This window comes from Canis lupus, chromosome 7 (assembly GCF_011100685.1).
Source record: "Canis lupus familiaris isolate Mischka breed German Shepherd chromosome 7, alternate assembly UU_Cfam_GSD_1.0, whole genome shotgun sequence".
NCBI classification, from domain to species: domain Eukaryota; kingdom Metazoa; phylum Chordata; class Mammalia; order Carnivora; family Canidae; genus Canis; species Canis lupus.
In genome coordinates this window covers 9,806,948-9,819,856 of record NC_049228.1, presented here as the reverse complement: position 1 = coordinate 9,819,856, position 12,909 = coordinate 9,806,948, and the positions used below count along the sequence as shown (strand labels likewise).

The following is a 12,909-nucleotide window of genomic DNA, read 5'->3' as shown; positions in this document are numbered from 1 at the left end:
CTTAACTGGACTGAGCCACCCAGACGCCCCCCAAATCACATAGTAACTTTTAAGGACCAGTTCACTGGCCTTTCTAAAATTCATTAGGGGTGTGATACCTTCAAGATGCTCTTCTGGTCAGCAGCATCTCTATAGGCAAGTAACGGAGAGAGTCATAGAAACATGTTTTTAAATCAAGCATTTTTTTTTTAAACTTCTGTTCTTTGTACTTGATTCCAGTCTCTAGCCCCTAGAGTAGAAGGGCTAAAGAGAGAATGGGCATTCCATCTAAATCTTAAAACGGACTACCTGAGCCTTCAACAGCTTCTGGTCTAACCTGACACTGCACCCAAAAAATTCACAAATGTCTTTAATGAGCCTTCCTGTATAGGTGTCAATGGCCTTTACTTCTAGATTTAATTTCCAGGCATGACTGGAGAACTATCATCCGGTTTTTAGTCTCCAAGAAAACTGAGCTGTCCTCTGCTATTCACTCTCCCCTGCCATTCCTGACTTAACCACGTACAAAAAGCTCAGCGATTGTCCTGGGCCTCTCAATCTACATTCTACTCTACACTCTTGCTGTCTCCCTTTTGCTTCCTCATAGGGTTTCCTGCTCTGACCCTTTCTTTCATATGGTTTCCCTTATACCCCTGAGCCCTTTTGTGATGTTTCTGGGCTTTATTACTGCATTGTTACTTGTTTATTCTTTTTTCAACTGCCTGGTCCCTCGGGGAGCAGCTAGAAATTCAAACCTTGGCTCTCGTGTTGTTGCTAGAAATTTTACTGTATATTTGTAATAATTATTCAAGTATGTTCCCAAAAACAAACAAAAAAAACCCAAACAGGTCCATCTCCCCCATCATTTTTGCCTGAAGATTGAACATGAAGAGTGCTTTACTGTCAACTAAAGTCCAATGCAATCTGGTTTTCACACGGTTTTCTTCTTCTTTCCACGGTGTAGTCGTGAGTTTTGATAAGAGATTCAGAGGTGTGTCTGTGTGTGGCAGTTCCTTGTGAGGGTCCTTAGAAATCTGCATTTTGGACGGGTCCCTGGGCAGCTCCAGGTCCGAGGAGCTTGGCCTTGAGAGCAGGGTGGGGTCTTTAGAGGCCTTTGAGATTGCAGTTTGTGTTACACATTTGATTTTTCACTCAAATTGGCAGTCTCTCTCCAAAAGGAGCATTATTCTCTCATCTGTAAAGTATGCTGAGTTTAGTCAGTTTGAATACTAAGCAAAATATCTATCAGAACTCTCAAGATCTAGGAAGAAAAAAAGCCAGGCCATTTTACTCAACTAGGGGCCACAACCTCCAGGGTTGTTGGTGAGTAATAACCTGGTTTTCTTCCCCATTAACCCACTCTTGGCTGTGTTAACACCAGGAGGGCTGGCTACCAGCTGACAAAGGACACGTGAGTCAGAGCTACCAAGGTATTTTGACTACCCAGTGCTAGGGGGAAGAAAAGTCTACTCAACTGAAAGTTTTTGCTGTTAGGTAAATGGTTTTACTCTTTGTGGAGTGCAGGATTACAACTTTTCACAACCTGGAAAATGTAGCTCTCTGCCCCTCTCCTCCCTCTTTACATGTGAGAATAAAACACATTGTGAAATGGCTTATAAGAGAAATCAGAGTCTGCACAAAATAGGTTCTCATAAGTGACTATTGGGTTGAATTGAACCTAAGAGCCTGTTTGTTTTTTGGTTTGTTTTTGAGAGAGAGAGAGAGAGAGAGCAGACAAGCACCTGCCAGCCAGTGCAAGAGGTGGGGGGGGGGGGGGGGCAGGGGAGGCAAGGGGAGAGGAGGAGCAGAGGGAGAGGGAGAGAGAATCCTATGTATAGGTTCCACGCCCAGCCCTCAGAACAGGAGCGGGGCTCCATCTCCTGACCCTGAGATTGTGATGTGAGCCGAAATGCAGCATGGGATGGCTTACCTGACGGAGCCACCCAGGTGTCCCCGAGCCTGTTTCTATATAGATCTAGACATCTTCCAATTCAGTCTGCTTCGTTATTGGCGAGATTACTATCCTGTTTCCTGAGCAGCGCTGCCTTCTACATCTCCTTATTGGTTCTTCTTTGGGCATTAAATTCTCACATTTGGAGAAATCTGTTGCTTAAATAAAGGGACACAGCAGCTCCTGATAAGCAGCAAAATAGTCTTCCAACTGCCTCTCAGCCATTTCCCTGGAATATCTTGACCCATAAGTGGCACCCCATTTCTAGATTGGAGGGGCTAGTTGGAAGGAAGTTTGAAGCTGTGTTTACTCAATATGATCAGTTAAATGTCAATTGTCCACACCAAAGGGGGTACGGACAGTTGAACTATTATGAACCCCCAAGTCCCATCTCCCCACTCCTTAGCACTGTCACCATCCAGACTTCATCTCAAATTTAGCACACTAAAAATGGGCTAGTTTCCCCTTAAAGTCAGCTCCTCCCTCCACCACCCCACCTCACCAACTTCCTCACCTGTATAAAGCAGTATTTTCTTTAGCAGGTTAAAACATTTGAACTCTTTTGGTTAAATTCTCCTCCTTCGTTTTCACCCTCCCAATTCACCATCGACTCCTATCAATTCCTCCTTTTATACTGTCTGGAAAACTTTTCTCCCTTCTTTTCTGTTGCTGGAGAACAGAAATAGAAGATGAGGGATCCAGCTCTGTAGTTTGGATGGAGAAATGAGAAACATACCACATACAAATGGGGAAAAAGAAAACAGAAATAGAAATATTTTTTAAAATGCAAAATAACATGGCTCCAAACTAGCCTTATATATAGATCCTGAGGCACAGGCTAGCACTGCTTTTGTTTTGTAGCAATCCAGAACAGTGGGGGTTCTTCCTTCTGCTGGGGGGCGGGGGATGTGGAAGGCCTTTAGGGGTCCAGCTTAGGTGACTCTGATTGCAGCCACCCCTCCACTTGAGGAACAGGAAATCTTCACTTCCCAGGTGAACTCATCACTCAGCGCACAGCGCATACGGATGCACTCTAAACTAGAGCTGGCACAATTTATTGAGTATTTCAGTGTAACTCCAACATTTTATATGTTGATAGTTTACCTCCACCTGGACAGAAGCGCCTGCTTTTGTATTCTTAACTGGCCCTCCCTTCCCCATAGCAACCAACACAGGGTTCAGCTCTCTGTAGTCTATAAATAAAACGTTTGTTCAATCACAGAGCCTTCGAATTTTAGAGTCAGAAAGGATCTTAAAGAGTTCCTCTTGCCCAATCCTTTACTATATGAAGAAACAGGTCTAAGCGAGATTGGGTGACGCTCCTCCAAGTCCCACAGCTGGCACCGGAGCCCGGGTTGCTCCCGCTTGACGTCGGTGCCCTACACTGTCCTTAGATAATATCTGGCTTTACACAAGGTCTCCTAGGGATGCTGGTGATAGGGGTGGTCTGCTCGGTTGAAACATTTTCAGAGACACGGCTCCTGCCGTTTGCAGGACCGCTCGGAAGGTCGAGGTGCTCAGCGCGGCCGCGTCACCCCGGGTCTCGGGGCAGGAAGGGCGCGTGGACCCCCGGGGACACCCCCCCCCGGCTCCCCCCCCCCCCCATCCCGGGCTGCCGTCGGTCACACAGCGCCGCAGAGTCTCTGGTCTCTTCCACGGACGGCGGCGGGTGGAGGCCGCGCGAGGGCGGCTCTCGGGCCCGGGGGGGGGGGGGGGGGTGTCTCGGCGGAGGGGGCATTCGGGAGCCAGCCCTTAGGGACGGGGACCAAAGTCTACCTGGAAGGGGGGGCCCTTCGTAGACAAAGCAGCGGTCTCTCCTCCCAGGTGGGGCAGCAGACCCCCCCCCCATCACCTTTGCCTGTAACGGTTTTGTAAGTTTTTTTGTTTTTTTTTTTTTAATTTTAAAAAATCGGCTGAGGTCTCGGGAGGGGCTTACTGCTGAACTTTATCACCCACCCCGAGCGGGGAGTCCTGTTGTCCTAGGGCTGTGCAATTACCCACAGGGAGCAATTTTAAGAATGTGCAGCCTCTGTGCCTGCTCCTGCCAGAGGGAGTCGGGTCTTGTGGTCTTCCATCAGTGGGATCTTGTGACTCTTTTTATGACCTGCTGACTTTTAGGTTAAGGGTCAGCCGAAATACCAAGATGGCTTGACTTCGGTCAACTCGCCTCCCGAGCCGTCCCTTCACCCACCACGTGGACTCGGCGCGGAGGATCAAAGTCTGCCGGCCGCCCGGCCCCCGTGGGCGCGCGGGGCGCCGCGAGGACCCGCAGGGCGCCGGCAGCCGCCCCGCCGCGCCCCGGGGGACCGCGCCCGCCCCGCCCCGCCCCGCCCCGCCCCCTCCTGCTGCACGCGGCCCGCGCCCCCGACCCTCCCCCACGACGCCCGCCGCTGCACCCGGCCGCGGCCCCCGGCCCACGCCCGGCTCCCGGAGAGGAAGGCCCCGCCCCCATCTGTTGGCGCCTCGGCCCCGCCCCCTCCCGCCCCCCCGAGCCCCCACCCAATGGCGAGCGCGGGAGGGCGGGGAGCGGAGGCTGTCGTGAGGGGGTCCCGGCCAATGGGGAGGCGTGCCGGGCCTGGTGGGCGGGGCGCCGGGGCCTTGTCACGCTCGGGTCCGTGTGAAAACGGGGGTTCCGAGTGCAAAGCAAAGTTTTTTTGTAAACCGTCTGCAAAGGCGGGGGGGCGAAGAAGGCGCCGGAGACCGGGCCGAGTGCAGCTGCCGGGGCCGCCGCCTTTTTAGCTCTTCAGGCGTCAGCTCCGCGGTCCGAGTCCCAGCGGAGGAGACCAGCGGCGGGAAGACCTGCGCCGAGAGCCCTGCAGATGCTCGCAGCCTTGGCAGCGCGGAGCTGCCCGTCGCCCGCCCCCGCCGCCCGCCCGCCGCCGCTGCCGCTCCGGCTCTTCGCCCCCCGGCCCCCGGAGCAGCCCCGGCTCCCCGCCGCCGCCTCGGCCCCCGCCGCCGCCGCCGCCGCCGCCGCCGCCGCCGCCCCGCTGTGGTGTGGGGGCTGCTGGGGCTGAGCCGGGCCTCGGCGCCGGCCCCGAGCACGGCCGCCTGAGCAGCTGCGCGCCGCCCGCCCGCCCGCCCGCCGGGGACGCCCTCGGGCGCGGGGGCGCGGCGGCCTGACCCCGGGGCTCAACCCCGCCCGGCCGCGCAGCCCGCCCCGCGGCGCCCCGCACCCCCCGCCCCCCGGCGCCCCCCGCGCCGCGCCCCCGCCCGAGCCCGCGCCCGCGCCCGCGCCGCCAGGGCAGCCGCCGGCCCGCAGCCATGGGGTGCTGGGGTCGCAACCGGGGCCGGCTGGTGTGCATGCTGCTGCTGACCTTCATGTTCATGGTGCTCGAGGTGGTGGTGAGCCAGGTGACCTCGTCCCTGGCGATGCTCTCCGACTCCTTCCACATGCTGTCGGACGTGCTGGCGCTGGTGGTGGCGCTGGTGGCCGAGCGCTTCGCCCGGCGGACCCACGCCACCCAGAAGAACACGTTCGGCTGGATCCGGGCCGAGGTGATGGGGGCCCTGGTGAACGCCATCTTCCTGACCGGCCTCTGCTTCGCCATCCTGCTGGAGGCCATCGAGCGCTTCATCGAGCCGCACGAGATGCAGCAGCCGCTGGTGGTCCTCGGGGTCGGCGTGGCCGGGCTGCTGGTCAACGTGATGGGGCTGTGCCTCTTCCACCATCACAGCGGCTTCGGCAACGACTCGGGCCACGGCCACTCGCACGGGGGGCACGGCCACGGCCTCCCCAAGGGGGCCCGCGGCAAGGGCGGCCGCGCCGGGGCCGGCGACGACAGCGAGACCCCGGGCGAGCAGAGGCCCGACGCGGAGGAGACCAACACGCTGGTGTCCAACAGCAGCAACTCCAACGGGCTGAAACTGGAGCGGCCAGGTGAGCGGCCGGGGAGGGTGACCGCAGGTGGCCGGGCCGGGGGACGGCGGGACCCTCGGCCGGCCCGGGGCGGGAGGGCCGCACGCCCCCTGCTGCCCGCGCCGCCGCCGTCCGGGGCCGCCGTCCGGGGCCCGCGGGGCTCTCGGGGACCCAGGGCGGCGGGGGGCAGAGGGGGCGGGGGGGGGGGGACCGTCCACAGCCGCCCTCGGGAGCCGTCTTCCCGAGAGACTCTCCTGATCGGGGTTTCCACGGAATCCAAAGTGCTTCCTAATTCAGTTTCCTGCCCCCGACCCCCCACCCCCACCCCCACCCCTTGGGAAACGGAGAGAATCCCCACCTCATCCTGAGTTGTTGGCCGTCACAAACCTTGCCCTGCCCGAGTAGTTCCTGTGCCCTTCAAACAAGTTTCTTCTTTTCAGAGCCCCCCTAGCCATGGACTTCCCTCACCCCAAAAGCCCGGTGAAAGGTGTCTTTTCCGAACGGGCATCGTGTGTGTGTGTGTGTGTGTGTGTGTGTGTGTGTGTGTATTTCACTTACTTGTCTCCAGTCTGAGCCTAATCCTGCAGATCCTAGTTCAGGACCCTGTTTGGTCATGTTTTAACCTTTCACTCCGGACTTTGGAAAATCATACTATAAAATAAGCCTGACGGTGACTTCCCTTATTCCCTTTTTACTGGATGCTTCCCCCCCCCCCCCTCTAAATATGATTACTCTTGAAAGCAATTTGGAAAATGCTGAAAGAAAAGAGATGGGGAAAAGGAATCGACCAAAGCCCAGCTCCCCAAGCTCTGATGATGTTAATAATTTGGTGTATTTCCATCCAGCCTTTTTCCGCTTATATTTATTTGTTTAGTCGGATGATACTACTTGTTCTTTCTTCGAGGTGCAGGATATCACGTTAATGAAATTGAACTTGTACATTGAAAGGTTTACTAAACAGTTGAATTTCCCCTTACTCCCCCTCTGCGAGGTCTTATTCCAAAGAAAACGAGGCTGCTCTGGTGTGTAGACAGTAATTCCTTTAAAAGATGGGTACGTTTGGTTTAAGAACTGGTAGGGTAGATAGTGATCGTTGCAGCTTTTCCTGAAGTTTATGATTGTTGATGGGCTCATATTGCTGATTTGTCGTTTCTAAACACTCCACCAAGAGACTCTTTTCTTGGTTTCTGTTCATGATAAAAGTTAAGATTTAGCTACAACACCTTAATGACAAAGAGGGACCAGAGCTGTGTGTCAAATCAGGCATTTGTAGTAGACTTCTTCCTAGTTGCATTTAATTTGTGGGTGATAGCATTCGATTTTACGTTTTCTCTTGCATATGCCGAAAAGTAGAGCAGAATGTACAGGGGACCCCACCCCCACAGAAAAGATGAACTTTTTTTGGAGGTGGGAGAAGTAGGGGGCTGGTTTGGAGAACGGGGAAGCACTATCTCCTTAAGGACTTGATTTTGCCCTGGCTTGTTCCCAACATGTCAGTTTATATAATAAACTGTCCTGGGCACGTTTTAAAAAAATTTTATTCCATGAAAAATGTTCACCTCTTTCACTAAAATGGACTTGAATGAAGAAGTTTGTATAAACACTGCTAATGTATTTGATACAGCGTTTTTCCTTTCTTTATAGATCCAGAAAAGTCTAGAAATGATGCAGTGGAAGTACAAGTGAATGGGAATCTTATCAGAGAATCTGACCATGTGGAATTGGAAGATGACGATAAGGCTGCACAACTTAACATGCGTGGAGTTTTTCTGCATGTCTTTGGAGATGCTTTGGGTTCAGTGATTGTAGTAGTAAATGCCTTGGTCTTTTACTTTTCTTGGAGGGGTTGTCCTGAAGGGGAGTTTTGTGTGAATCCATGTATCCCTGACCCCTGCAAAGCATTTGTAGAAATAATTAATAGTACTCATGCAACAGTTCATGAGGCTGGTCCTTGCTGGGTGCTATATTTAGATCCAACTCTTTGCATTGTAATGGTTTGTATACTTCTTTACACAACTTATCCATTACTTAAGGAATCTGCTCTAATTCTTCTGCAAACTGTTCCTAAACAAATTGATATCAAAAATTTGATAAAAGAACTTCGAGATGTTGAAGGAGTTGAGGAAGTTCATGAATTACATGTCTGGCAACTTGCTGGAAGCAGAATCATTGCCACTGCTCACATAAAATGTGAAGACCCGACATCCTACATGCAGGTGGCCAAAATCATTAAAGACGTTTTTCATAATCACGGAATTCACGCTACTACCATTCAGCCTGAATTTGCTAGCGTAGGCTCTAAATCAAGTGTAGTCCCGTGTGAACTTGCCTGCAGAACTCAGTGTGCTTTGAAGCAGTGTTGTGGGACACGGCCACAAGCCCCTTCTGGAAAGGATGCAGAAAAGGCCCCAACAGTTAGCATTTCTTGTCTAGAACTTAGCGACAATCTAGAGAAGAAGCCCCGGAGGACTAAAGTTGAAAGCATCCCTGCTGTTGTGATAGAGATTAAAAAAATGCCAAACAAACAACCTGAATCATCTTTGTGAGTCTTGAGAAAGATGTGATATTTGACTTTTGCTTTAAACTGCAAGAGGAAAAAAAGACTCCATTGAAATTCTAAGTTTGCCAAGTAGTGTAATTGAAGTCCTTGTCTGGTCACACAGTTTAATTCTATTTTTGTAAGAACATAATGGGACTGCTTAACAGAGTTCTATATTACAACTTTGTGATTATTAGTGCAGAGTACAGCTATGCTGTAACAATTTTGGAAAGCCAGTTTTAACACTATGTTACATTTTTGTTTAAAGTAAGTATAAACCTTATATAACATAATGACATTTGATTTCCAGTTTTTTCCATGGTAAAAAAAAAAAAGTTAATTAGGGGGATAAATAAATTAAAATTGTTACTGGAATTTCTCTGCTTTTCTTTTCCCCCAGTGTTATACTTTGTTTTTTAGGATTATAATCACTAAACTTGAAAAATCATCAACAGGTTTGTTTCCTTTGACGTTTTAGGTAATATTTACTTGCCCTCTGAGATCATTACATAGCATAATGGCAACATGTTTTTAAGAATGACTCATGGATATTATTAGGAAAAAGTTTCCTTTTTTCTTCACATGGGTTATTTATAATTCTGAAGATCAGTTACCATCCTGGATTCTATATTGCTGAATATTATTCTAATAAACAGTTGAGATAATTAACAACTTGAACTACAGTTTACATATAATAGGGCATATGAAGAGTAAGAGCAGGGAAGAAGGTTTACCAAATTAAATATTTAGATTGTTAGAAGTTAATATTCAGACCACATTTTAAAATTATTGGGGAGAATTTTAACTCATGTTTTCTTTTACCAAAGTTAGTCTGAAATGTGGACATGTTCACCAGCATTACTTTCTCTGAAAGATTGGCATTAGGAACATTGAGCTGAAAGTTTACTTAAGAAATATATACAGTAAATACTTTTAAGGACATTAAAGCTAATCTAATAGGTTATATGTTAAATGCAAGCTTATTCGTGTAATCTTTCAAGTTGTAGGTGTTTAAAAACTTAGTCATTTCATGGTGACCAATCATGAATGGATTCAAACAGCTTTTTTCGAGTACAACCAGCAGTTCTTGTGCTTTGCCCAGAGCCATTGACTTAGGAGAAAAAGGAAATCTAAAGGTTAATGCAATTTGGATATTAAAATCTTAAAAAACAGAGTCAAGGCCAAATTAATCATTAAGATTCTGTAGGTCATCCTGTCTTGACGTTGCTCAGATCTTGCAATAGTGGCTTATTTTGTAAGATGCCACAGTATCTACACAGGAAATTGTTCTCGGCTATTTCATTGTTGCTATGGGTTTCAAATCCATACGCAAATATTATTTAAGGATATTTAAGTTATATTTTTCTTGACAGAGAGGGGGTTATGCTTTGTGAAGAAACTAGATTTTTGTCCTCATAAGGATGAATATTAATATCAGTTATCATGTATAGCTCTATTTTTCTAGAAATAAGGTATCCTGACTACTTCAGTAACTTTTATAGCTGACTACTTTTGGGATGGCTATCTTTTGGGATTTGAAATAATTCATTGTTTAATGGGTCTTAAGATGAAAGCGTTGGCATTGGACAGTTAACTTTTTAAAGGGATCTTTTGTGGTAGATGGTGTGTTTTTTTTCTAGTCTAAGCCTATTGCTGGCAATGGGCCTATTTAAGAGCAGTCGATTTTTCCAATGAGAATGAGGTAATTTTAGGAACACAGTTTGTAAGTTCACATTTGCTATAATGGGCCAAAACCATAACCTGCCAATTTGCAATACATCTTGATCTTTTAATACTCTTATCTGATAATTGTATAATTCAATTCCTAAACTGGAAGTTACTTTGAATTTTGCAAAAAAAAACTTTTTAAACGTGAAATTCGGGAATTTCATTATATGGGCAAACAAGAGAGAAGACTTCAGACTGTACTGTATCACGTACATTCCTGATTCAACACTTAAAACTGCAAACCATTTTATTAAGATCTTAAAACAGTTTATCTTATAAAAACATTTTGGTAATGGCACAATAGGATAACTGGTAAAATACATTCAGTAGGGTTTTCTTTACAAATGCTCTATTGGGTCTTTCTTAAAGGTTGCATAATGTATAAGACATCATCAGCTAAATGAGGATTTTTTTTTTTTTTAATGGTGTATAAGCATGGGACAAGGGCTTTTTTCTTTCTTTTTTTTTTTCCAAAAGTGCTTTGAAGGTAACAGCCTTTAGATTTCAGTTATTTCACTTTTCATAATTTTTAAATCGCTTATACATAACAAAGTGGTACCATAGAATTCTTTTTTCAAAGGACTTTGTCATAATAGCAAAATCCGTGGGCACTGACTCACCTTTTGAGTTTTAGCAGAGAATTATTTATTTCTTTACAATGCACTTTCTAACCCATTTTTAGCATTATCTTTTAAAAAAAAATGCTTTTATATTTAAATATTGTGGGATTTAAGTGTCTTTTCCAAACTAGTTTAGTCCTTCCTGGAAGAAAATGAGGGAAATACCCTGAATTCTTAGGAGACTTAAACCCAATATTTAAATATGCTGTTTTATAGCAATGCATCAATTTTAGGAGGTGCATCTCTCCTGCTGGCTCTTTTATATTTGAGCAAGATCAGTGTATTTAGAATATGTGTTTAGAAACTTGTCTGTTGTCTCAGTTTAGTGAAAAGGAGGTGCTGCATGTGCCTGAATTAAAACCAACTCCAATTTTTCCAAGCCAAATGCCGCCTTAGTGATGAGAGATTTCCTTCTCCATTGTCACTTTTCAGCGTCTATGATTGTTTAATAAGGATTGTTTGAAGGGCATCTGCATTGTAAAAATATAGACTAGAACCTAAAAAAAAAAAAAAAGTCAAAAAAGGGCAAAAACTGGTGTGTTTTAGCATTTTAGAAAACAATGTTTGTATAACTAAGGTGTGTAATTTGAATAGGAAAAATTTCCATCAAGAGCACCTTGGGAAATCTCAGTAGGTAGGAGACTATGTTAACATGTTTGTATCTTGTTAACATGTTCAGTTAATTTTGAATTTTGAAAGTTTTGAGGGACAGGGCCTATGGAACCTAATGTGAAGTATTTAGTAGGCTAACTGGTGTTAGGTTGAAGATTTTTTACTGTTTATAAGCAGATATCATTTGAATGATATAAATGTCATTTACCTGCTGTCTTAAGATGTTCACACATATACAAATACGGAGAATAATTCTACAATATAGAAATATTTATTTTAATAGAGTTTCAGTTAAGGCATAAAACAGTGTTAAAACTCTTGGAAAGGTGGAGGGTTTTTTTTGTTTTTTAAATGGAGAATTGTCAAATACAGTGTTTGGCCATCTGAAATGGGAATTGTAATAGCACTATTTTGATGTAGCTCTACCGATATTATGTGGCGATGCTATTTTGTTTTACTAACAAGCTCTGGAATATTTAGCAGTCATTTTCACTGGCACAAGAGCCTTTTGTATGTCATTCAGTTTAAACTTTTAAACCAAAAATTTTGTGGTCCAGTGTCTTTGGCAAAAAGATGCTGAAGGGAATGTAACATACAATTATTATGTGGCTATATATAAAAAGACACAAATTGCCATGTTATGGTCCTGCCTTGAAACAGCACAATGAAGTGTATCAATGTATTCTGTGATTCTTTAATGAAACTTCCATGTTGTGTTGTTTTGTGTCGACCATAGCCTGTCCTTTTGGGCCAGATGTGGCACAGTTAAATGCAATTATCATCTCATTAAATGCAGATGCAGATAAAATGTCCTTTAGTGCTGCAACATTTTACCTAACTTTTTGTATGTTTTATGACTGTGCATTGTTTTCCAAAGCTGTTCCTACCTCACCATGAGGCTTTATGGATTGTTATGTATTATAAATGTTCTTTATGAGACAGACTACTGTGTTTCTTCTCATTTATTAAAAGTTAAGTAGAAAAATAAACTAATTTTAATATCTACTTCACTGTTTTGTGCATGTGCCCTCCCCTCCTATACTAGGTTGGGTTATATAGACCTAAGGTGTTTAAAGAGGTATCACAGCTTAAGTGTTGCTAGATATCCAGAATGACCAGGTTATAGGATAGTATTGTAGAACGAAAAAAAAGTAGGCAAAAATTGCAGTAGAAACTGAAAGGGTAACAGCAAAGGCTCACTAACATGAAATATTCAATGTCTGACATTTTTTTGGTTCTAAATATTATGTAATTACAGGTTAACCTGCTTCTTGTACTTGCTATTTGTAAGCAGCGTTAATAACAAGGATTATTAAATATTTGACAGTCATATAACCATCTGGAACTTCTAACCCAAGAGTACATTAGTTGATTGTTTATATGAGTTCAGAACTATGACTGACATAATCTCTCATGAAGAATTTCTTTAAAGAACTTGTGCCTCTAGGAGGTAAGCAGATAAAAATTGCATAAGAAAAAATCAATTGGCAATAAATGGCAATAGATAATAGAGTTGGTAAATACAGTAATATTCCAAAGAAGGGATGAAGATCTTTGGAAAGGATTCATGTAGGTTAGTGTTGAAAGGAGGGATGGGGGCTGAGAGGCAAGGGGACATAGAATA

General features: G+C 45.9%; 1 protein-coding gene and 1 long non-coding RNA gene across 7 annotated transcripts; one reads left to right on the top strand and one right to left on the bottom strand.

The window, feature by feature from the left end:
- Positions 1-742: 742 nt before the first annotated feature.
- On the bottom strand, positions 743-4,138 carry LOC102153837. Of its 6 annotated transcripts, none has more exons than XR_005361899.1 (4): positions 4,122-4,138; positions 2,445-2,634; positions 1,910-2,082; positions 743-1,174 (listed from the first exon to the last, which is right to left on the bottom strand). It is a non-coding gene; the product is annotated as an uncharacterized LOC102153837 (long non-coding RNA). The 6 variants fall into 6 exon arrangements; XR_005361896.1 differs by lacking the exon at positions 4,122-4,138 and adding an exon at positions 3,887-4,005; XR_005361901.1 differs by lacking the exon at positions 4,122-4,138 and adding an exon at positions 3,887-3,949 and having other exon boundaries at positions 2,445-2,599.
- Positions 4,139-5,153: 1,015 nt separating this feature from the next.
- SLC30A1 (solute carrier family 30 member 1) lies at positions 5,154-12,290 on the top strand. The gene is made up of 2 exons (XM_038542070.1): positions 5,154-5,807; positions 7,431-12,290. Exons 1-2 carry the CDS (start codon positions 5,192-5,194, stop codon positions 8,330-8,332), a joined length of 1,518 nt encoding a protein of 505 aa, XP_038397998.1. The 5' UTR covers positions 5,154-5,191; the 3' UTR covers positions 8,333-12,290.
- The last annotated feature ends 619 nt before the right edge of the window (positions 12,291-12,909 follow it).

Bases quoted from the DNA above. Each gene is read 5' to 3' on its own strand.
- SLC30A1 (XM_038542070.1), top strand. From the start codon at position 5,192: ATGGGGTGCTGGGGTCGCAACCGGGGCCGGCTGGTGTGCATGCTGCTG. The intron at 5,808-7,430 runs GTGAGCGGCCGG...CTTTCTTTATAG, and splicing joins GCTGAAACTGGAGCGGCCAG to ATCCAGAAAAGTCTAGAAAT.